This window comes from Amyelois transitella, chromosome 10 (genome assembly GCF_032362555.1).
Source record: "Amyelois transitella isolate CPQ chromosome 10, ilAmyTran1.1, whole genome shotgun sequence".
In the NCBI taxonomy this organism is placed as follows: domain Eukaryota; kingdom Metazoa; phylum Arthropoda; class Insecta; order Lepidoptera; family Pyralidae; genus Amyelois; species Amyelois transitella.
Window position 1 is genome coordinate 1,729,410 of NC_083513.1, and position 22,983 is coordinate 1,752,392.

Sequence of the window (22,983 nt, forward strand, 5' to 3'; positions counted from 1 at the left end):
TACAATAACAACACCCCCTTAGCTGCTGATATGGATAGCACGAAATATGTTTATTTGACTTGGTAAATCTACCTATGTGGTTTTGTAAATATAAATGGTCTTTTGACTTCATTTCACTTTATCAATTTCTTTGTAGGTAAATATAATTGGTCGATACTTATACAGCGTAAGGACTTTATATACAATTATTATTATGGTGTGTAGGGTTTATAATAAGCAGGTAAAAACACTGGTAACTCGAGCCTTTTCCCACAGTACATATGAAATTATACGTATCACATTCTATATCTATGAGTTAAAATTGGTGGTTATTGTGATACAAAATGCCTGAAAGAGCGACTGTTTCCATGAAAAAATAAAATAAAAAAAACTAGCTGCCAATGTCAGTTTTGGTATATGTATTGTCAATGTCAATTCATCTGTCGCGTCTCTACAACAAACTGTCACAATCACAAAGACAAACCACTACTACTGTGCGTGGCTTGTTATTGTTGGGTGTTATTATTTATATGGTTTATTATTATACCAGTCCGGTTATTACAACATTCCCGATTTACTTACATTAACTTTTGAAATCGTGATTTAGCTGAACTGTATAGACTGCGAAAAGCAGTCTGTGCGGCAATCAATGCCGTCAATAGACGTAATGGCCCCTCCGGGGCAAGGGCCGGAACCCGCGCCAGAAGAACCTCCGCCGCCGCCTCCACCAGTTATAGGAATTATTTATCCTCCGCCAGAAGTAAGGAGTATCCTTTTCCAATGATAACAACTGTTTTTATCAGTACAAATTGATATAACCTCAAACCTCTACTTCTGTACATCTACATTGAAGCCTATGGTATGTCTCATTTTTTATGTTTGAAATATATTGGTTGAGATCGTGTACAACTATGTTTTCACTTAGGCCTTGCAAGCATGGGCTTTTATGTATTGAGAATAAAACTTAAAATTGGTTTTATGTTGTTTATTCTATATCAACTATTTACCAATTAGTATACTTCTAGGCTATACTTTAGATGAGATTGTTATCTCAAAAATTAGAGAAGGGAATATCTGTCAATATATGTTTGTATACATCATATAGAAATGGAATTTAAATAAGACTGTAGAAGAGGGAACACCTAGATGAACATAACTTGATCAAATTTTAGAAGTTCTGGAAAAAGTTCAGGTCATGTGTACCCAAAACGGTTAAACTCTTGAAACGGGCCACCGCCGGAGAGGGGTGGGGAGGGGGCAGGGGGATGGGGGAGGGGTTAACACCCCCCCTCCCGTGACCCCCCCTTGCCGGAAGCCTATAGTTTTTTTTTTACGAATTTTTAAAGTTTTCATATAAAAAGTGTGCTAAAGGTCATTAACCGCCAGATGGGCAAGGGGGGGGAAAGTCAGAAGGGATGAAAGGGGTGAAGGTGAGTTAAACCTAACCTAACCTATACGTACTGTCTATTATACTTTTTTACTCAGTTTGAACGCTCCGCTCGCTTCGCTCGCTCCGCTTTGGTGGTTTACACCAACCTAACCTAACCTAACCAAACCGAGTTTGATGTCAGGGGGTCCGGTGCTGTCAGGGGGTCCTGGTCTGCCACATTCTGAGGTTCCGCTCATAAATAAAGGCATGTAAAATAGTACACGCGCCGTAGTATTATTATTTCCTAAAAAAAAAAAAAAAAAAAACCGAGTTTGATTTGTGACTAATTTGTTTCTTTTCATTGCGGGGGGCTACCGCCCCCCGACCCCCCCGTGCGGGGGGGCTGCGCCCCCCTGCACCCCCTGCTGTCCGTTTACCGACAGCTACTTTCGAAGTCAGTAGATAAGATGACAGTAGCACATAACCAAAACGGCGGATTGCGTTCTGTTCATAGTTAGTGTCTTTTTTGTTTTTACTTTTAAGCAAAGTTTTAGACTATATTTTTAGTGCTAAAATATATTAATTAATGTGTTGTACATGTTTAATGGACAAACTAATTATTTAATACTAAATTAACACAGTTTACAATGACAAACCGAAAATATTGCGTTGTTTAGTGCAATTTTTAAGATTTTCAAAAATTCGTATAAAAAAAAGGGGGGGCTTCCGGCAAAAAAAAATACTTGGGGGGGGTCATACAAACCCTCCCCCACCCTCCCCACCCCCTCCCCAACCTCTCTGGCGGTGGCCCGTTTTAAGAGTTGAGCCCCCAAAACCAACAAGCTTGTATGGAAATAGTTATCAATGTGAATGAAGCAAAGGAAACTCCATATCTTTCCCATGGATGTCGTAAAAGGCCACTAAGGGATAGGCTTACAAACTTGGGATTCTTTTTAGGCGATGGGCTAGCAACCTGTCACTAGTTGAATTTCAATTCTATCGTTAAGCCAAATAGCTGAACGTGGGCATACAGTCTTTTCAAGTCTGTTGCCTCTGTCTACCCCGCAAGGGATATAGACGTGACCATATGTGTATGTATGAAGCAAAAGTATATACATATAAAGTATGCAGGGATAGTGTCAAGTGAAAAGATGTTTTCTCTGCCTACCCTTCCAATATATAGGAGTGAATTACTTATGTACATCAAGCAAAATAAGAATAAAACTTAAAATAAAGAGAATTTCAGGGGCACTACCTACCTACCAGCAGGCCCACAGAAATTTCTTCCAGCAGGTTTATATAATTTGTATAATATTACTATCATTATTTTAAATGGTTTTAAAATCAAATTTATTCCCAGACAATGTGATCTGCCATTTCTTTAACTCGCATTCATAGACATTGTCGACAAAACTGCCAGCTTCGTAGCCCGCAACGGCCCTGAATTCGAAGCTCGTATCCGTCAGAATGAACTCGGAAACCCAAAGTTCAACTTCTTGAACTCCGGAGATCCCTATCATGCCTACTACCAGCATAAGGTCAAAGAAATCAGGGAAGGAAAAGGTAAGTGTCATATGAAAAACAAATGATTTATTTAGTTTTAATAAATGTTTGCATTGCCATGTGGTTCACACATCACATGGACCACTCCATATATTCCCCATGATTGTCGTAAAAGGCGACTAAGGGAAGAGCTTTCTTAGCCTTTCCCTTAGTCGCCTTTTCAACGTTTTTACGACTTGGGCTTCTTGTAGCCTATGGGCTAACAACCTTAAACTTAACAGTCTTTTCAAGACTGTTGGCTCTGTCTGCCCCACAAGGGATTATAGCTATGTTTGTAAGATTTTCATATCTCCTATAAGACGCTCAAATTAACTTTACCAATAAGAGCTAGCTCATAAATATTAGAAGAAGAATAAACTATTACCTCAAAATATTTCTCACATTTAAAAAGTGTGAATGGAACTGTTGGAGTCGGAAGGCCGAGACGAATGTACCTTGATCAAATCGGAGGCTAGAAAGTTCTAGCAAAAGGTCAGGTCAAGTGTACCCGAAACTGATGAGCTGGCATGAACAGAGTTATGAATGTGGATGAAGCGAAAGTAGTATGAAGGGATTGTGGCAAGTGGAAAGATGTGGTCTCTGCCTACCCCTCCGGAAAAGAGGCATGATTCATGTATGTATTTCTCACATTATAGCCTTTAGATGTTCATATTGAAAAATGAAATGGCAGTGCTGATTTATGTGATATTTTTCTACATGTTAAAAAAAAGAACTACACATAGGTATATATTACATTTGCAAAACTTCTCTTATTTGATAGAACTAATAAGTTTACTGTAAGCAAGACACAAAACTTCTTATTTAGGTACAGAGCCGACCCCCGCCCCAGCAGCCCCCGCAGTGCAGCGTCCAGGTCTAGCGCCCGCCACCGCCGCGCGGCAGCAGGAGCTGCTCAAAGCCGCCGTCCCCGCCGAGCCCCCGCCACCCCGCGACCCGCCACCAGATTTCGAGTTCATCGCAGACCCCCCATCCATCTCCGCATTAGAACTCGACATAGTCAAACTCACAGCGCAGTTCGTAGCAAGGAACGGACGTCAGTTCCTCACAGATTTGATGAAGAAGGAGGAACGCAATCATCAGTTCGACTTCCTTCGCCCCCAGCATTCGCTGTTTCAGTACTTCACGCGCCTTCTGGAACAGTACACTAAAGTGCTTTTGCCTCCAAAAGAGTTGGTTGCGAAACTGTCATCTGAAGTGAGGAATGGTGTTTTGGATCAGGCTCGCAGTCGCGCCGCCTGGCATTCGTATCAGGCGCGTCGTAAAGTAGCCGATGAGGCCAGGATTGAGAAGGAGCGGCTGGCGTACGCCTCCATCGACTGGCACGACTTTGTTGTTGTTGAAACTGTTGATTATCCAGCTGGTGAACTGGGTGATTTCCCACCACCAACAACTCCGTTAGAAGTTGGGGCTCGTGTGTTGGCACAGGAACGTGGGGACGATGGAGGTCAGGGTCAAGATGATGATGACACTGAGATGCAGATTGAGTCGGAGACTGAGTCAGAATCGGACGATGATTTGGATGAAATGGAGGACCGGACACAGCAGCAACAGCGGCCGGATGACAATCGCGTGCAGGACATGGAAGAAGAGAGCTCGTCTTCTGAAGATGAAGGTAACTTATACTGTTGGCTTACCCTTATTTTTTTTTGTATATGTTATACACATTATACAAAGAGCACTAACATTAACATTAAAATGTGAATGTTGGTGCTTTATGTTATATACAGGGTTTTAAAATATTCGCCAAATTTTGGTCACTCAAGTGGATTCCAGAGCGTTTTCCCAAATAATCATATTTAAGTCTTTCATTCACTCATCATTATGTCAGATTAACAATGGATTGAGAACACACGCAACACGCAAACAATCACAAACACGTTTATATCTAACCAAACGTTCGCTTTAGCCTTCATAAAACTACTCTGCAACATCCAACTACATGTCTATTTCCACAGGTCCACCGGAGCCGCCGCCGCGTCCGGCCGGTGAAGAAGCCCCGCTCCCGCCCCGCCCAGACCGGGTCGTCGTCAAGAAGTACGACCCCAAACGGGACCGGCCGCAGCCCACGCCGGCCAGCGAGGAGTGGCTGGTGTCGCCCATCACCGGGGAGAAGATCCCCGCCAACAAAGTGGCGGACCACGTCCGCATTGGCCTGCTGGACCCGCGCTGGCTGGAGCAGAGGGACCGCGCGGCCGCCGAGAGGACGGACCGGGACGAGGCGCTGGCCCCGGGAGCGGCCATTGAGGCTTCTCTTAAACAGGTGAGGTTTTGCTTTATTATGCGTTTTAAATATTCCATCGTTAAGCTATACAGCTATATGGCTTTTTACAGTCTTTTCTAGACTGTTGGCTATGTCTACCTTGTAAAGGGGAAGGTCGTGATTATTTGTATTATATGTAGTACCTACTGTTTCTCGACGAAGTCCTAGTACCCGATACCAATTACTTAGAAGCTGTAGAATAACTTTTTTTAACTCATTTTATGTACAATTTCCGCATACCTCAGTGTTTTAATACAATAATTATGTACACAGCTCGCTGAGCGCCGTACGGACATCTTCGGCGTGGGCGACGAGGAGACGGCGATCGGTAAGAAGATCGGCGAGGAGGAGAAGCGGCGCGACGACCGCGTCACGTGGGACGGGCACACCTCCAGCGTGGAGGCCGCCACTAGGGCTGCGCGTGCGCACATCACGCTCGAGGATCAGATACAGCAGATACACAAGGTGAGGGCTATGGGAGTTTGAAGGTGAAACTTGGGGAGTAATGTGCTAAGTAAGGGTTGAGAATGAATGGTAATAAATTGTTTTACCTAAAAATTGCAAATGTACAAGGTGATGGTTAGAGGTTACGTTTTGAAAAATACGGGTAATTTTATTACCACACAATTTTGCTTTTTTTATTTGCTTCAGAAAATACATTTCAAAGTTCTTCTCTATCTACATTTGCCAATGAAAACGAAGGAAATTTTAAAAGTTTTATACTCATTAATGTTTTTAATATTAGCTTATTTACCATAATGATAACTCATTTCTTCCCCCCAGGTGAAAGGCCTTCTCCCCGACGAGGAGAAGGAGAAGATCGGCCCCAAGCCGGTGCCGGGCGCCGCCCGGGCTCCGCCGCCGCCGCGGGGCGCCGCGCCGCGCCCGCTGCCGCCGGTGCTGCTGCCGCCGCTGCCGCCGCTCATGGTGCTGCCGCCGCTCGCGCCGCGCCCGCCGCTCATACCCACGCCCGCGTTCGGATTCCCTGGTATGTTTGTTAAGGGTTTATTTACTCTATGGTAATATGTATTTACTAAGCATATATACGAGGATAGTGTGAAAGCCGTGTGGTTCCCGGCACAAATAGAAAAATAATAATAATATGACCACTCCATCTCTTTCCCATGGATGTCGTAAAAGGCGACTAAGGGATAGACTATTAAATTTGGGATTCCTCTTAGTCTGTCACTATTTGAATCTTAATTCTATCATTATATTAGCCAAACAGCCGAACGTGGCTTATCAGTCTTTTTAAAATTATCGGCTCTGTCTACGCCGCGAGGAATAAAGACGTGACTATATGTATGTATGTAAGTGTGAATGGGAAAGAACAGATAAGCTTGATGAAGATTATATAAAATGTTACATCTTTCAATATTAATATTTAGTCACTTTTTATTTAAATAACAAATACAATTACAGTGTTAGAGTGTTGTCACTTTCATAAGTTACACCGCAGAAGTCTAGTTTTTGTATGGGGCGCGATAATATTTGACCAGTTGAGCATAGAGCACGTCAACTGTCCGCTATTGTACTATTCTGAGCGAAACTGCAGGAGACATGTTTATATATCATATTAAGTTTAATGCACTTGTAGTTAATTTGTTATATTATTTCGTTTTAAGTTAACTTTCGGTTTGATTCGGCGGTAGGCGCTATGCCCTTAAAACTACTCTGGTCATAATGATATCGTCGAATATTGTCGGTGTGACTTATAAGCGGGGTAAACGTTAGGTTAAACCTATTAAGAGACTTGAAATTTGGCGTGTTTCTTTAGTAGAGAGCGCCCGCATTAAACCAAAAATCCTGTTATCGTCCGTACTTGCAGGAATTTCTAAAAGTCTTTTCTAAACGGACATTTTCTAACTACAATCTACCTTCTTGACAAATTTTAGTACTATTAGTAGCCTTGTAGTTTTCTATATATTGTGATGAGTGAGTATTGAGTTTTGATATATGTGAAAACATATGTTTCGATCCCACAGCGGCGCCCCCGCTGCCGCCCGCGGAGGAGGAGGAGGCGCCGCCCGCCAAGCGCGTGCGCAGCGAGGACGCGCTGGAGCCCGAGCCCGCCTGGCTGGCGCGCCACGCCGGCGCCGTGCATCTGCAGGTGGGCTTCGTCTGCTTGTCCATGGATCCTGGATTGGATGAGTCAGGTTTTTATAGGAAGCGACTCCCGTCTGACCTCTACAACCTTGGTTACACATTGAGTTGCCTGAATGTGCAGGTTTCCTTACAATGTTTTCTGTCACCGTAAGAGCATCGGTTAGTATTCAAACTAATGTACAAAACATCTGAAATAGTCATTGGTACATGGCCAAGGTGACATTCAAACCTATACCTTTCTGCGCATCACGCATTTTAACATTGTCCGTCCGTTTATTTTCTTTTTTGACAGCTGCCACTGCCGTAACGTTCTACATAAATGTAATTAAACAATTTGATAAGCATCGCCCATCGCCTAAAAAAATGAATTCCAATTTTGTAAGCCTATCCCTTACTCGCCTTTTACGACATCCACGGCAAAGAGATGGAGTGGTCCTATTCTTTTTTTGTATTTTTAATCTATTCCATTTTAACACACTTTAAAATAGGAGGTTCTCAATGCGACAACGTATTTTTTTTTTTTTTAATATTTAATTATCACCTTTCCAGGTGGTGTTGCCCGCTCAACCGGAGCGCTCCGAGTGGCGGCTGGACGGCCGGGCGCTGGCCTTCAGCGTCCCGCTGAACACCTCCGTGGGGGAGCTGAAGAACATGCTGCAGAGGGCTACCAACATGCCCACTGCCAAGCAGAAGCTGCAGTACGAGGTATGTAACATATAGATTATGTTTAACATACATACATACACATATAATCACGTCTATATCCCTTGCGGGGTAGACAGAGCCTACAGTCTTGTAAAGACTGTTAGGCCACGTTCAGCTATTTGGCTTTAAGATGGGATTGAGATTCAAATAGTGACAGGTTGCTAGCCCATCGCCTAAAAGAAGAATCCCAAGTTTATAAGCCTACCCCTTAGTCGGCTTTTACGACATCCATAGGAAAGAGATGGAGTGGTCCTATTCTTTTTTGTATTGGTTCCGGGAACCACACGGCACTATGTTTAACGTTTTCCATTTAGCTCAGAATGACCTTTTTGAGCACCTTGCCGAACCTTAGACCTGACCTTGACCTTTGCCTTATCGTTAGAGCAACGGTTAGCAGTGAAACAAATGTACATATCACGTCATTGGTATATGACGTATTTTCAATTCTATGAACGTGCCATTTCAGTCTTGGCGGTTGGCTCTGACTACCCCGTAAGAATAGACGTGATTACGACGAAAATACTATTAGCTATTTAACTGTGATTATCTGATTGTACTAACATAATGTCGCAGAGAAGATAAAATTCTTGTATCTTGTGCTATTTATAAATATAGGTATTAAACGCGCACCTAACGTACCTTTATATAATATAAAGATTCGTTACGCGCGCGTTTAATACATATATAATTTATAAATTTTATACTATAATGAAACGCGAAAATAATCAGTTATTACAATTTTGTGATTCCAGGGTCTCTTCTTCAAAGACACCAACAGCTTGGCGTACTACAATGTGCCGCCTGGCGCCGTCATACAGCTGCAAGTTAAGGAGAGAGGTGGTCGCAAGAAGTAGACAGACAAACAAACAGGTCGCGCGTTTTACAGTATATATTTTAAGCCAACAGTATACACTAACCTTTATGTCGTATGTACCTACCAATGTTGGTTTCTTGTCAAGAATTAGAAGTGCTATTCAATATAATTAACGATATGATGTTGTTGTTTTATTATTTACTAGTTTTTATGTGTGGCTTCACGCACGTGGGATTTTCCAGAAAAGTTACAAGTCATGTTACTTCTAAAGATTTTTTGTCTGTCTCCGTTAGAAATATCATCAAAATAGGTCCACTAATATAGGATAAGACAAATAATATATTTATTTGTGAATAAAGGTAGGAGAAATATGAAAAAAATAAGACACAAATTTTAGTAAACATTTAATAAAAATCGTGTAAAATGTAAAAAATAACAAAGCACTAATTAGCGGATTACCCTCTTCTAAATACAAGGCCACCTTTCGGAATGTAAATATATTGCACGCGCAAGCACCATTGTTGACAATGAGATTGAGATTAAAATTAATAAATAAAAAATAAACCATTTCTAATTATTATTTTATCCTTATACTTAGATAGAAAAAATCTCAATATTAATCAAAAAAAATATCAACCTTATTTCACTGATTATAAGATTAATTTTCATATTGTCACCCAGAAAAAAAAACAGCTAACATCAAAAAAAAAAAACGGTACAAACGAAATAAATAGTAGTAGTTCTTTACTTAAAATGGAATGTTGCTTTTCATTATCACACAATTAATCTCTTAGTGATGTCTATTATATATAATAAATTATTATAACGCAGACTAGTTAAGTTTACCCATTACTTAACAGAAAACTATTATGAGGTAATAATAGTTGTATTAAATAGTCCCTTTCTTTTCGCAAGAAATAAAGGTGCTCTCTATACATGTAAATAAGAATATAGGAAGTCAAGGTATCTATCGTAATTCTGTTACAACAATAAAGTGTTAAATCGTTTTAGAAAGACTATCTAGATTGGATTTTATAAATGCGTTCTCAATTAGTACTTTTTTTTAAATGTCAATACATCCAGTTTAAATCCAAGCGTGATAAAAGCATTTGCATATAATTTCTTCAGCATAGTTTAATAGTGTTTGTCATACAAGTTTTGGGAGAGTGTGTATGAACTGCCATACAATTTAGTTGTATGATCTTCATGTATGTGTGAACTATCATACAATTTTGAGTACAGTATATAAGATCTGTCATACAAATTTTAATAGTTTGTATGATATATGTATATACCCTCACACAAGTTTGGGTAAAGTTTGTATGATCTCCCGATAGCGGGCCATCATTGGCGTGTAGATCGTGTCGTGGTCGGGATACGGCGTGGCCACAGGAGATACTGTAGGTTCCGCTCCTGAAAAAATAAAACATTTTTTACTAGATTTTTTCCGTGGAAATTTCCTGAATAAAAAAAATCAGTATATCTGATCCGCTCCTGAAAAACAATTTTTTTTCTACTAGGTTGTGGTTGTGCTTCCGTGGAAATTTCCAGGAAAAAAATTGAGTAACTCACACATAACTTTCATTAAAATCGGTCCAGTGGTATATGCTTCAAAGTATACATATACATATACATACATATACATATATACGGGACAAATTACACAGATTGAGTTAGCCTCGAAGTAAGTTCGAGACTTGTGTTACGAGATACTAACTCAACGATACTATATTTTATAATAAATACTTATATAGATAAACATCCAAGACACAGGTCAATCAGAAAAAGTTCGTTTCTCATCATGCCCTGGCCGGGATTCGAACCCGGGACCTCCGGTGTCACAGACAAGCGTACTACCGCTGCGCCACGGAGGCCGTCAAGTATAGAGATCGCTTTTCGATTTTTTTTTTCACATTATCCTAATTACAGCGTCTTCTGTCTTCATTACTTTTAAAATCACCAGTTCACTTCTCATTCGTCAATCATCACCTAAATTAAAATCCAACTTTATAAATTTGCAATTTAAACCTTTAAAATTACCATAACATCCCGATTGGGATAAGACCGCCATTGTACATATTCTTCTATATCCAATGACTGTTTTATTTTTGTTATATTTATTTTTATGTGCAATAAAGAGTTAACAAGCAAACAAATATAACTTACCCGGTAAAGTAATTCCCAAATAAGCGCTCCACACGTCGGCGGCCCGTATAGCGGCGCCCAACAACGCTGCGTTGCCGTGTTCATTCTGTTATCAAAAATATATATTAAAATTGCTTTAAGACTAGTTACTTACACTGGGACCTGCTGGCGAAAGATGAGGGTCAAGAGACCTTAAAGCGACAAGAATAAACTTGGGATTCTTCTTTTAGGCGATGGGCTAACATCACAATTGGAATCTCAATTCCGCAGTGATCTGTTAGTGGTCTCACAGTTGTGATGGAAAAGGACGTAATTATATGGATATATTTCAATGTATTATTAATATCTTTTTTAGAAAGATTATCTTCTTATTATCTTTTTCTAAAAAGAATAGGATCTCTCTTTCTCAGGGATGTCGTAAAAGGCGACTAAGGGATAGACTTATAAACTTGGGATTCTTCTTTTAAGCAATGGTCTAGCAACCTATCACTATTTGAATCTCAATTTTATCATCAAGCCAAAAATCTGAACGTGGCCCATCAGTCTTCAGCCTCTTGGCTCTGTCTACCCCGCAGGGGATATAAACGTGACTATAATTATATAATTGTCGACATGCTCACCTGCACAAATACCGGCGTATTGAAAACGTCAGCGAATATTTGCAGCAACTCTTTATTGACGGACGCGCCGCCCGTCGCTATCACGCGGGACGATGAATCTGAGATTAATATAATAAAGATACGTTTTTATGCTAATAAAATCACTAAGTACATATGGGGCTTGGAATTTTATGACTTCTCCGTGAGTAGGAAGGGTCTAGCCAACATGATCTCTGCGGAATCAGCCTGGGATATCGTTAGGTATAACACGTTGGAAGACCATTTTACTCACTATGCTTTTACGTGGCGACCCAGCTAAGATTCGCAACATTAAGTGATTTAAGGTGCAGCTATATCATTTTAACGTAAAACGAAACTTTTTAAATTTATTTGAAAATTTGTGGAAATTCTCTCTTACGCTTAGACTTTATTGGAATTATAAAATTAACACATTCACTGCCACTGACACGCCTCGCGTGTTCGAGCTAATCTATGTTTATACGCCAAGAACACGCCAGGCGTGTTTTGAATGTTTCGGTAATATTTCTCAACCTAGGCCATATATTCTGTCTAAATTAATAGTGCATCATTTTTAAGGGATGAGCTATGACATATAGAAGCGGCCACCTTAACAACTATTAAAATTATATGCGACAAAAAAAGGTTTCTTTGTAGTGCCGAGACCACGCTAGGCGTGTTTACTTACTGAAGCTACCTGTAGGTTCTCAAACTTTATGTAATTATTTTACCTAAGTCAATAGATGGCGCTCGCCATGATTATTTTTGCACATATGGTATAAATAGCAGATTTATTTTTTCCATACGGCAAATGATTCTTATAATTAAATAAAAAGGTGTTTGTTAATGAGGTCCATTGGTTAGTTTGATTATCGGTCGTTTCTTGTGTTGTAAGCTATTTGTACATAGAAAAAAGACATGAGTTAAGTACTTAAGTAGCACAAATCTATCCAGTAGCAAATTAAAGGTTGTAAATAGTCAAGTAGACTTGGCCAACCAACCAACATTACGATAATACGTGACTGTATATAAATAACGTAAACAAACTTTTTAAAAGTTTAATAATTTGAATGAATTAGCTTATATTGAATTAAAATATTGAAAATACGTTTAGAAAGGACACTCAATATAATAGTAAAACAAATACAAGTAACAATTCTAATGTTAGAGTTAACAATAACCGCAAATTTAATTCATTTATGCGTGGGGATTTTAGTGAAACAAGTTTGAGAACCCAGTATTACTTAATAATGCAATTACTCACCATATAATCTATTTTTTGCCATAATTCCAAGTATTTAAACTCACCAAACTATTGTAAACACCTTTACTCTCGCTCAGAACAAGAAATACTAATCGGAAAACATTGCAAAACCCGAAAAATAGCCGTATAAAGAATTTCTCTTCAGTCAGTGCCATGGACACTCGCGGCGTGTTCACTTTTTTTTGAAGTGCAATGCCGTGATCACGCCAAGCGTGTCCGCAGTTTTATAAGGCGGCATCTCGATGAACTTCAAGAAAATCGTGGTGGCAGTGAATGTGTTAATAGAATGAAAAAAAAAAATTGATTTGATAAGGAAGATCTCTTGAGCCAGTGGTTTGGGCTTCGCAATAATGTCAATGAATCATTCATGTTTTTGTATAGATAGATAGTGTTTTTTTAATATATAAATATATACGGGACAAATGACACAGATTGAGTTAGCCTCGAAGTAAGTTCGAGACTTGTGTTACGAGATATTAACTCAAAGATATTATATATTTTATAATAAATACTTATATAGACAAACATCCAAGACCCAGGCCAATCAGAAAAAGTTCTTTTCTCATCATGCCTTGACCGGGATTCGAATCCGGGACCTCCGGTGTCACAGACAAGCGCACTACCGCTGCGTCACAGAGGCCATTATTATCATATAATCTTCGCTATATAGATAGACTAGCGACCCGCCCCGGCTTCGCACGGGTGCAAAATTATAAATGTTATTATACATAAAAACCTTCCTCTCTCACTCTACCTCTTACAAAACACCGCATCAAAATCCGTTGCGTAATTTAAAGATTTAAGCATACAGACAAACAGACTAAAATAGCGACTTTGTTTTATACTATGTAGTGATAGTGATAGCGGAGATTAAATATAAATATATATACGGGACAGGGACAAATTACACTGATTGAGTTAGCCTCGAAGTAAGTTCGAAACTTGTGTTACGAGATACCAACTCAACGATACTATATTTTATAATAAATACTTATATAGATAAACATCCAAGACCCAGGACAATCAGAAAAAGTTCTTTTCTCATCATGCCTTGACCGGGATTCGAACCCGGGACCTCCGGTGTCACAGACAAGCGTACTACCGCTGAACCACAGAGGCCGTCAAAATTTATTTACACACTTTATTTACAGATTACATCACACATCAGCTCGATCCGTATACATCGTCCCTTAAACATAACATTTCAAGTTCCACTCGAGTTACCCAGCCGGAAGCCCATCTCCTCGGCGTGCACCCGCCTGGCCAGCGCCTGCCCCTCGAGCAGCGCGCGCGCCTCGAACGGCGCGCCCAGCGAGCGCAGCGCGCGCCCGCCGCCGTCCCGCAGCCAGCGGCCCGCCGCCGCGCGCGGCACTATCTCGTCTGTGTCGTAGTAGATACCTGGCAAGAACATGTCTGGTGCATACATACATACATATCATCACGTCTACTAGTGCATACATACATACATACATATCGTCACGTCTACTAGTGCATACATACATACATACATATCATCACGTCTACTAGTGCATACATACATACATACATATCGTCACGTCTACTAGTGCATACATACATACATACATATCATCACGTCTACTAGTGCATACATACATACATACATATCGTCACGTCTACTAGTGCATACATACATACATACATATCGTCACGTCTACTAGTGCATACATACATACATACATATCGTCACGTCTACTAGTGCATACATGCATACATACATATCGTCACGTCTACTAGTGCATACATACATATATACATATCGTCACGTCTACTAGTGCATACATACATACATACATATCGTCACGTCTACACAGACAGTGGACAGAGACAACTGTCTTGAAAATACTGATAGGCCAATTCAGCTGTTTGGCTCTTGAATTGAGATTCAAATTGTGCTAGCCCATATAAGCAAATCTCTTAGTCGCCTTTTACGACATCCATGGGAAAGAGATGGAGGTAGTCCTATTCTTTTTTCTAGACATGTCTAGTCTTTGAAATTTAACAACATTTGGATTGCCGTGTGGTCAACAGCATTAATAGAAAAAAAAAATTGGACAACTCCATCACTTTCTTACGGATGTAAGCATAATTATAAAGTAACGGAGGTTCACAACAGACTTTCCCGATCTTGATCGTGGCCGTAGTTCACCACTGACGCTGGGCTACCAGCAAGAGAACACAGCATACATTTTTTTTTATATTCTATACAATTATTCTTTGACGTTCGAGTCGTAGAAAAATATATCCTATATTTACTGACCATTAGCTCTTAGTACATCATTGAAGGGGTCCAACTCCTCTCCGCCAGCCTGTCTCTATAGTTCTGCCTGGTCAATGACCCGTTAGAGAAGCACAATAAGGCCATGTATTAGAACAAACTTACCCATATACCCCATGTTGCCCCTGACGGTCGCTCTCAGCAGATCATTGAAGGCCTCCCAACTCCTCTCGGCCAGCCTGTCTCTATGGTTCTGCCTGGTCAATGACCCGTTAGAGAAGCACAATAAGGCCATGTATTAGAACAAACTTACCCATATACCCCATGTTGCCCCTGACGGTCGCTCTCAGCAGATCATTGAAGGCGTCCCAACTCTTCTCCGCCAGCCTGTCTCTATGGTTCTGCCTGGTCAATGACCCGTTAGAGAAGCACAATAAGGCCATGTATTTGGCGGCGGGTGTGGGGCCCACCAACACGTGGCCGGCGAGGGGCGCGGCGGGGGCCGAGAGCCCCAGCAGTAACGTGTCGCTGGTGCCGAGACTCAGGCCCACCCAGCCCGATCGCAGGCGAAGACCTGCGTTTTATCATTGATTTTTTATTTTTATTATTTTCAACAATGTCACCTTTCGCGCCAAATAGAGACTTTTCTTTCTTTCTTGCTTTCATTATTAAACCTTTATCTTACCCTCAATTCAGGAATGTTGACAATGGATTGCCTAAACTTCCGTTCCTAAAGTTCCGTTTTTTGTCAAGGCAAAGGCATTCTAATAGTGAGAAAAAAATTAAAAGTATATGTGTATATGTCTACCAATGATAGATAGATAAACTTTATCTTAATATCTTTGTCTGTATGTTAATGATAACATTATATTAGGTACACAAATTTTTATCATTTTATGTTTTACAGAGGAATTTTTTTGTGTATCTACCAATTTTTAACTTGGACCAAGCCTAACACATCTGAGAATACCGCATTCAATCGGAGCAATAGTTTTCGCGTGATGGGAGAACAAACATACAGACACAGAAATACTAAATATCACATTTTTTGCTTCTGTTGAATGGAATAGATTTATTTTCGAAATTGGATACAAGAATCACTTATTGTCGTCACATCACTTAAATCTAATTATATCTATTACCGCTTCCAAAGCGCATGTGTAGCAGAAGCGGCGGAACAAACTACACTGCACCATATTCGTCGGACGTCAATTTACAAATACAGATCTCTTAAATCTAAATCGTGGACGAATCGAATGCACATTGACTACATTAAAATATGTGAATGAGTATAAGAATGAGTGTGAAATCGTTTTAAATAGACACACTTTATAGATTTTTTAAAATATATTACAAGTACAGACTTCAGACAGTTACTATTTCATTATATGTGTAGATAGATTGTTATCGTAGATAGTAGAAAAGGAAACTGATATCGTTATCTGAAACCGTTTTTTAATATGCGGTGGCCACTCAAGATTGTTTGCTCAGAGATAATTCTGTTCTGAGTAGAATTCCCACATAACATGACGCTTCGTCCATAGTATGTTTTTAGATTTTCTCTCTCACTTCCTCTCATTTCTGCCATATTGATACATAAAACAAACATATTTACATATATATAATCACGTCTATAACCCTTGGGGGCTAACAGTCTTGAAAAGACTGATAGGCCACGTTCAGCTGTTTGGCTTTATGATAGAATTGAGATTCAAATAGTGACAGGTCGCTAGCCCATCGCCAAGAAGAAACCTAAGTTTATAAGCCTATCCCTTAGTGGCCTTTAACTACATTCATGGGAACGAGACGGAGTGGTCTTTTTTTTTACTTGTAGTACATAAAAAGTGAATTTAAATTATGATTTTGAAAATTGAGTTGACAATAATTATTTAAAAAAATAACCGAACGCTATTAAGTAGTCAGTCTTGTTCATGGCTCATTTTATTACCTTACATCTTCTAAAACAGGTCGTTTTATATTGACAATAGACCTGACCTTTGGCCAGGACTCCCCTGATTTGATTAACGTATATTCGTATCCATTACTATGTTAAGCAATTCAATAAAACTTTATTAAAATACATACCAGCGAGCGCGGAACAGTTATCCCCTGTGAAAGCAATAACTTTGCAGTCGGGTTTGAACCCGTACCGGCCCACGTAGTACGGGGAGACGTCGCCCAACACCGTCGCCGTGGGCACCGGAGCACCCAACTTGTCTTCTAGAGTTTCGTCGCCACATGCCTGAGATAAAGAGAAAAAACATTTTGTGTGATACTAAGATTATGCCAGCGCGAAAAGTTTCGTTAATTTCCGTAACGGCTAGATATAAAAATTTGTACTAATATTTCATAAAACTTTCGAAATTATAATTTTTCCGAGGTGTACGTAACATCTTCATCGCCTTAACACAATACTTTTCCAAACCCATCAAAACGGTCGATTAGCGCGATCTTTCCCACAATTAGAGACTACACGAGGGGAATTCCCACAACAAAAAATAACAGTTACTCACCCTCATAGCCTTTTCATGCCACTTCATTTCCCGAATATCCAAGAGATTCATCCCTGACCCATCAGAGAGGTCAATTGGCGCGATTTTCCCTAAAAATAGGGAGCACGCGAACGACGACACGAGGGAAATTCTCGCGGCCGCGTGGTAGGCGCGCGGCTTCGAACGGAACATCTTTCGGATCTGAGGGCCCGTGAAACGCTCGTAAGCGGTCGACCCTGTGATCTTTGCTAGCTCCTGTAAATAAAAAAATATCTTTTCAAAATTTTTAAAAATGGAAACCATTGGCGCTTTTGCATTTTATTAGCCTCCAGACTTCATACGATAGTTGAAATGCTGTGACCACATTAGTTTATGAAGCCATCTGGCTTATGTAGATGAAATCCTAAACTAAAATATATATGTAGATACAACCCAACCCAACCCAACTCCGGCCCCCCTATGGCTTCTTCCAAGATTTTCTTCTTTAGGAACTTCTGCCTTATAGATTCAACGCTTCTGCCTTTTTTGGGAGATTCCTTGCAATTTAGTCTGCCTACATATGCTCTACACATCGGGTTTCCTGACTTGGGATTCGGAATTCACACTTATCTATTGATCCTATGTTATCTATGAAGACAGAAATCCAAATCTTTTTTGTATTGGTGCCGTGTGGCTCCCAGCACCAATGCAAAAAAGAATAGGACCACTCCATCTCTTTCCCATGAATGTCGTAAAAAGCGACTAAGGGATAGGCTTACAAACTTGGGATTCTTTTTTAGGCGATGGGCTAGCAACCTGTCATTAGTTGGATTTCAATTCTATCGTTAAGCCAAATAGCTGAACGTGGCCTTCTTCAGTCTTTTCAAGACTGTTGGCTCTGTCTACCCCGCAAGGGATATAGACGTGACTGTATGTATGTATGTATGTAGAAATCCAACCCACCTCCGGCCCTCCAACGGCTTCCTCCAGGGCTCTGCAGTCAGCACTAGTGCTGGAGTCCATCCACACAGGAGATTCCGTCACGAACGCCGTGGCTAGCTGAGTGTGGAGGAAGTCTTCTGGGGATAGACTTCCCAGCTTCGCTTCAGCGTCTTTTGACCACCACACTGAGCCATGTTGCTAGAAAATAACATTAATAATACATTTATATACAATCTTAATAAACTGTCTACCTCTTTGAGATACAGACGTGATTTTATGTACATATATTTTATTGTGTGTATTGAAATAAACAGTAAGTACCTTTTATTTAATTTCCTTTTAATATCAAACCAACATTTAAGCAAAATTGCGTATGTTTTGCTGTTCCCGACACCATGTGAAGAGTAGGTTTAGAGGTGGTAATATTAATAATTTAGAGGCGGTAATAAAAAAAATTATACTGGACACTAGGGGAACTACGAGCAACCTGTCACTATCTGAATATAATATCATTTAGATCGGATTTTAAGGTCTATTCAACATAATTGGCTCTGTTCACTCCTAAAGGGTTACAAACGTGATATTTGTGTGTAGGAACTACAATTAATAATAAATGATAAACGCATTTATCAAATTATTGTATGTTGGGTCATAAAAACCAGATAAGAACAGACATCATAACAAATTGAGATAAGCGATACAGAATTAGAATTTATTTTAAAGAGAAAGAAGCACATTACATAGATCAGGAGATCTACCATTGCCCTAGTGACAAAATTTTGTGATTTCTGCCATCTCATGACCATAATACACATAGTAATGTCTATATCCCTTGCGGGGTAGACAGAGCCAAAAGTCTTGAAAATACTGATAAGCCATGTTCAGCTGTTTGGCTCAATGATAAAATTAAGGTTCAAATAGTGACAGGTTGCCAGCCTATCGTCTTAAAGAAGAATCCCAATTTAAGCCTGTTTTATATTACTGTTTCATATTTTTGGATGGTGTTAATTGAATAAATACTTTAACTCTCTCCAAACTTACTTGAGCAGCTCCTGATAAAGCTTCAATAGTGGAGAAGTCTACTCCGGCAACCACAAGGCGGTCCATCACCATGTCCAGAGCTTTCACCCACAGCAGAGGGGGTGCTGTCACCTCCCCCCGTTGCTGGCCTCGCTGAACTCCTCCTGAAGTTCTGGAATCATATTTGAAGTGTTAAAATTTCAATCTTATAAAAAAAAAAACACTTTATTTGAATTATAATAATTTTATAATTAAGGAAGGGCGAAATTTGTGTCGGACTCAATTCAAGTGTAAATTGTGAGTCTAGATAGAAGTCTAAGGTTAAAACAAAATGTGTACATAGCTTAATTTTTAATTATGAAACTATTGAACATAATAAGTGCCTAGTGCAACAGTAGTACCAACTAATGTCAACGAACCTGAATTCTGGGAGATCCACATCAAACTCCACATCAGCCTCATGTAAAACTCCATAATCTTCACCAATAACCAATGCTTTGAGCTAAAATAAACATTAGAATATGTAAACATATTAAATTAAAATAAAAATATATTGCAGTTTGGCACACAAAAAGGTTCTAACAAAAAGTGCCTCCTGTTGGTCTAAAAGTATTGTTATGTTCAATGACAAATTGTTTATTTGTTGTCAACTCAAACTTGTACACAGAATTAAATTATGAATTTTCAAAGGCCTCGGTTAAGAGCTCATTAGGTTGATGTACTTATAATCATTCAATTCAATTAAAAATACATAATTTGTAGCAGAGAGTTAAAAGATTTAGATTTTAATATTAATAATATTTTAATGTACGAACGAAAGCCACACACCAAATAATTGATTACAAAATTAAGTGGCATTTAATTTAATTGAATAAAATTTTCATACCCTTTGAGTGCTAAAATCAAATCCTAAAAAAGTTTTTTTCTTTTCCTCTTCGGTCATGTTTTAATTTTTTTGACAGCTCCAGCCGGGCAAGGCAAGGGCAATGACACGGTCGCGATGCGTTCCCGAATCGCGAAGGCACGTTCGTGACTGAATGCCGTGTGGAACAAAATATGAGCGCGATTTCACGATATCATTATTTTTACTTTATTACTCCCAATTAACAGAATCTTAATCGTCACACTAACAGTTTGGCGCTATGTGATACAGAAGCCGCATCAAGGTCACGTTTATCTGACTCGTTTTATTCACGATAGGTGAATTTTACGTAGAGTAACGTTTGCGTAACGCGAATACTGTGAGAGAAAACTATTTACATACAAAAGAAGATTAATATGTTGTACACGGTCTAACTAACATCATAGAAAAAACCAAGTAGGAAATAAATCAACTTAGGTAGGTACCTAAAGTAGGTAGGACTTAGAGCAGAAAACTTATTATCAAAACACTTATTCTATCTAGATAGAATGTAGGTATGGATATGTACGGATCTGTAGTTTCTGTTTATCCCCTTTAATTATTTTCTTCTCTACTTTTCAGCGTGGTACCCTAGACATATTGACGAAATAGAAGTAAATTCACACATAATTTGTCTTTACCACTAACGGAGTTAATCCAAATAGTGAAATGCAAGTTAAGCGCGATATTTAGATTCTAAGATATTGGCAGGTGCTTTACATTCTAAGATATTGTCATTCATTTTCTTTATTATTTATTACCTACCTATTAATTACCTATTTAATAAAGAAAATGAATGATGTTTTTGAGATTGTTGTCTCTGTCTACTGAGAGAGACAACAATCTCAAAAACATTATTGGCCCCATTCAGTTAGATGGCTTTATAATGAAAGAGAAACTTTGAACTCTTCTTCTAAGCGATGTGCTGCTAGCAATCAGTCACCAATCTGAATCTCCATTTTAAAAAAAGAATATTTTGTAAGTAACTGAGTTCATCGAAACCTACATAGGTATGCGTCATCACCACTTCTCAAATGGATCACAAGTGTGTCTGAGTCATCGGTGTCACCATGAAAAAACTATGTTCAGAAACTCCTGCGTATATTATACTAGCAACAGCTTAATTAAAACATTGCAATTACGAGCACCTATTAAGTATCTATATACTACTTGTGGTATTGGATTCGGTCTTGGGTTTGAATCCCGACCAGGGCATTATGAGAAACGAACTTTCTCTGATTGGCCTGGATCTTGGATGTTTATCTATAAAAGTAGATATTTATTATAAAACATAGTATCATTGAGTTAGTATCTCGTAACACAGGTCTAAAACTTACTTTGAGGCTAACTCAATCTGTGTAATCTGTCCCGTATATATTTATTTATTTACATACTTAGTTTGACCACCTAGGTTATTTAAGTTTATACCTACACGAAGCATCCCGTACCTAGCTTTGTATCTCTCAATCGGCCTATTTTCCTCGAAAATGACGCGAAACAATTTGCAAACAGCCAAAATAATCAATTACACCGGTCGTTCCAGGGATTAGAGCATTCAGACACGAAAACCTTTCCATATTTTTATTGTAGGGGCATTGTAAGTAGACCGCCCCAGCGTAGGCGAGCGTATCCGTCGTACACCTCTTGGTCAAGTGACCGCTTAGCCGAACTTAAAAAAACCTATTTGAAGTCCACAGGCGTAAATTGCCGTATCATTGCACGCGGCAGCACTGGAGATGGTTAATCGAGAGTACAGAAGAGGCATTCGTTGATAAATATGGTAGTGAGAGAACATAAAATAGGTTAGGTGCCGCGTGCCGGCACCAAAAGAAAAAAGAATAGGCCCACTCCATCTATATCTAATGGTTGTCGTAAAAGGTGACTAAGGGAAGGGCTTATAAACATGGGATTCTTCTTTTAGCAACGTGTCACTACTTGAATCTCAATTCTATCTAGCCAAACAGCATATTTCCTTCGCTTCATCCACATTCATAACTCTTCTTGCAAGCTCGGCGGTTTCGGGTACTTAATATGATCAAGAAACGTTCCCAGCCCCACCCACTCCGACCTTTCCCTCCACACTCTCCTTGTATATCTGCTTAGTCAACCTGCTTTAATTCGTCCTCTCCACATGACCAAACCATCTTAACATACCCTTTTCTATTCCTGTAACTACATCTTCTTTCACATCACAACCTTCCCTTATCACGCTGTTCCTTATCCGGTCACTCAATTTCACACCGATCATACTCCTTAACGCTCTCACTACCACTGCATTTATTCTGCTTTCTTGCTTCTTTTGCCGGGACCAACACGCCCTTATGCACAGCCAGTCGAGCCTTTTTGGATAGTTTCTGACTGCTCATAAAGGCATGCAAGGCTCCATTCACCATGTTCCCCTCGTTCACTCTCCTTTCAATATCACTATGTGCTTGCAGCAAATTCTCTCACACGAAATGTTCTTATGGTTGGTAGGAACAAATTGCATAATGCGATAAGGCCACCATTTATACATTACCTACCTTAACATAAGCTTAAGATAAATATATTTTGTGATAATTTTGTGTAGGTATCTTGCTCTAGACGCATGG

The 22,983-nt window shown here is 39.6% G+C and overlaps 2 protein-coding genes across 2 annotated transcripts; one reads left to right on the forward strand and one right to left on the reverse strand.

Moving 5' to 3' along the window:
* The first annotated feature begins 450 nt into the window (after positions 1 to 450).
* Positions 451 to 8,977, forward strand: LOC106136803 (splicing factor 3A subunit 1). The gene is made up of 9 exons (XM_013337452.2): positions 451 to 746; positions 2,747 to 2,911; positions 3,717 to 4,523; positions 4,867 to 5,171; positions 5,445 to 5,636; positions 5,955 to 6,159; positions 7,157 to 7,281; positions 7,827 to 7,982; positions 8,735 to 8,977. The coding sequence occupies exons 1-9, from the start codon at positions 629 to 631 to the stop codon at positions 8,834 to 8,836; spliced, it is 2,175 nt and encodes a 724-aa protein (XP_013192906.1). The 5' UTR covers positions 451 to 628; the 3' UTR covers positions 8,837 to 8,977.
* Positions 8,978 to 9,187: 210 nt separating this feature from the next.
* On the reverse strand, positions 9,188 to 20,645 carry LOC106136804 (xylulose kinase). The gene is made up of 11 exons (XM_013337455.2): positions 20,378 to 20,645; positions 19,911 to 19,993; positions 19,513 to 19,663; positions 18,493 to 18,669; positions 17,572 to 17,805; positions 17,144 to 17,300; positions 15,372 to 15,632; positions 14,047 to 14,220; positions 11,562 to 11,659; positions 10,963 to 11,047; positions 9,188 to 10,209 (listed from the first exon to the last, which is right to left on the reverse strand). Exons 1-11 carry the CDS (start codon positions 20,432 to 20,434, stop codon positions 10,094 to 10,096), a joined length of 1,593 nt encoding a protein of 530 aa, XP_013192909.1. The 5' UTR covers positions 20,435 to 20,645; the 3' UTR covers positions 9,188 to 10,093.
* Between the last annotated feature and the right edge of the window lie 2,338 nt (positions 20,646 to 22,983).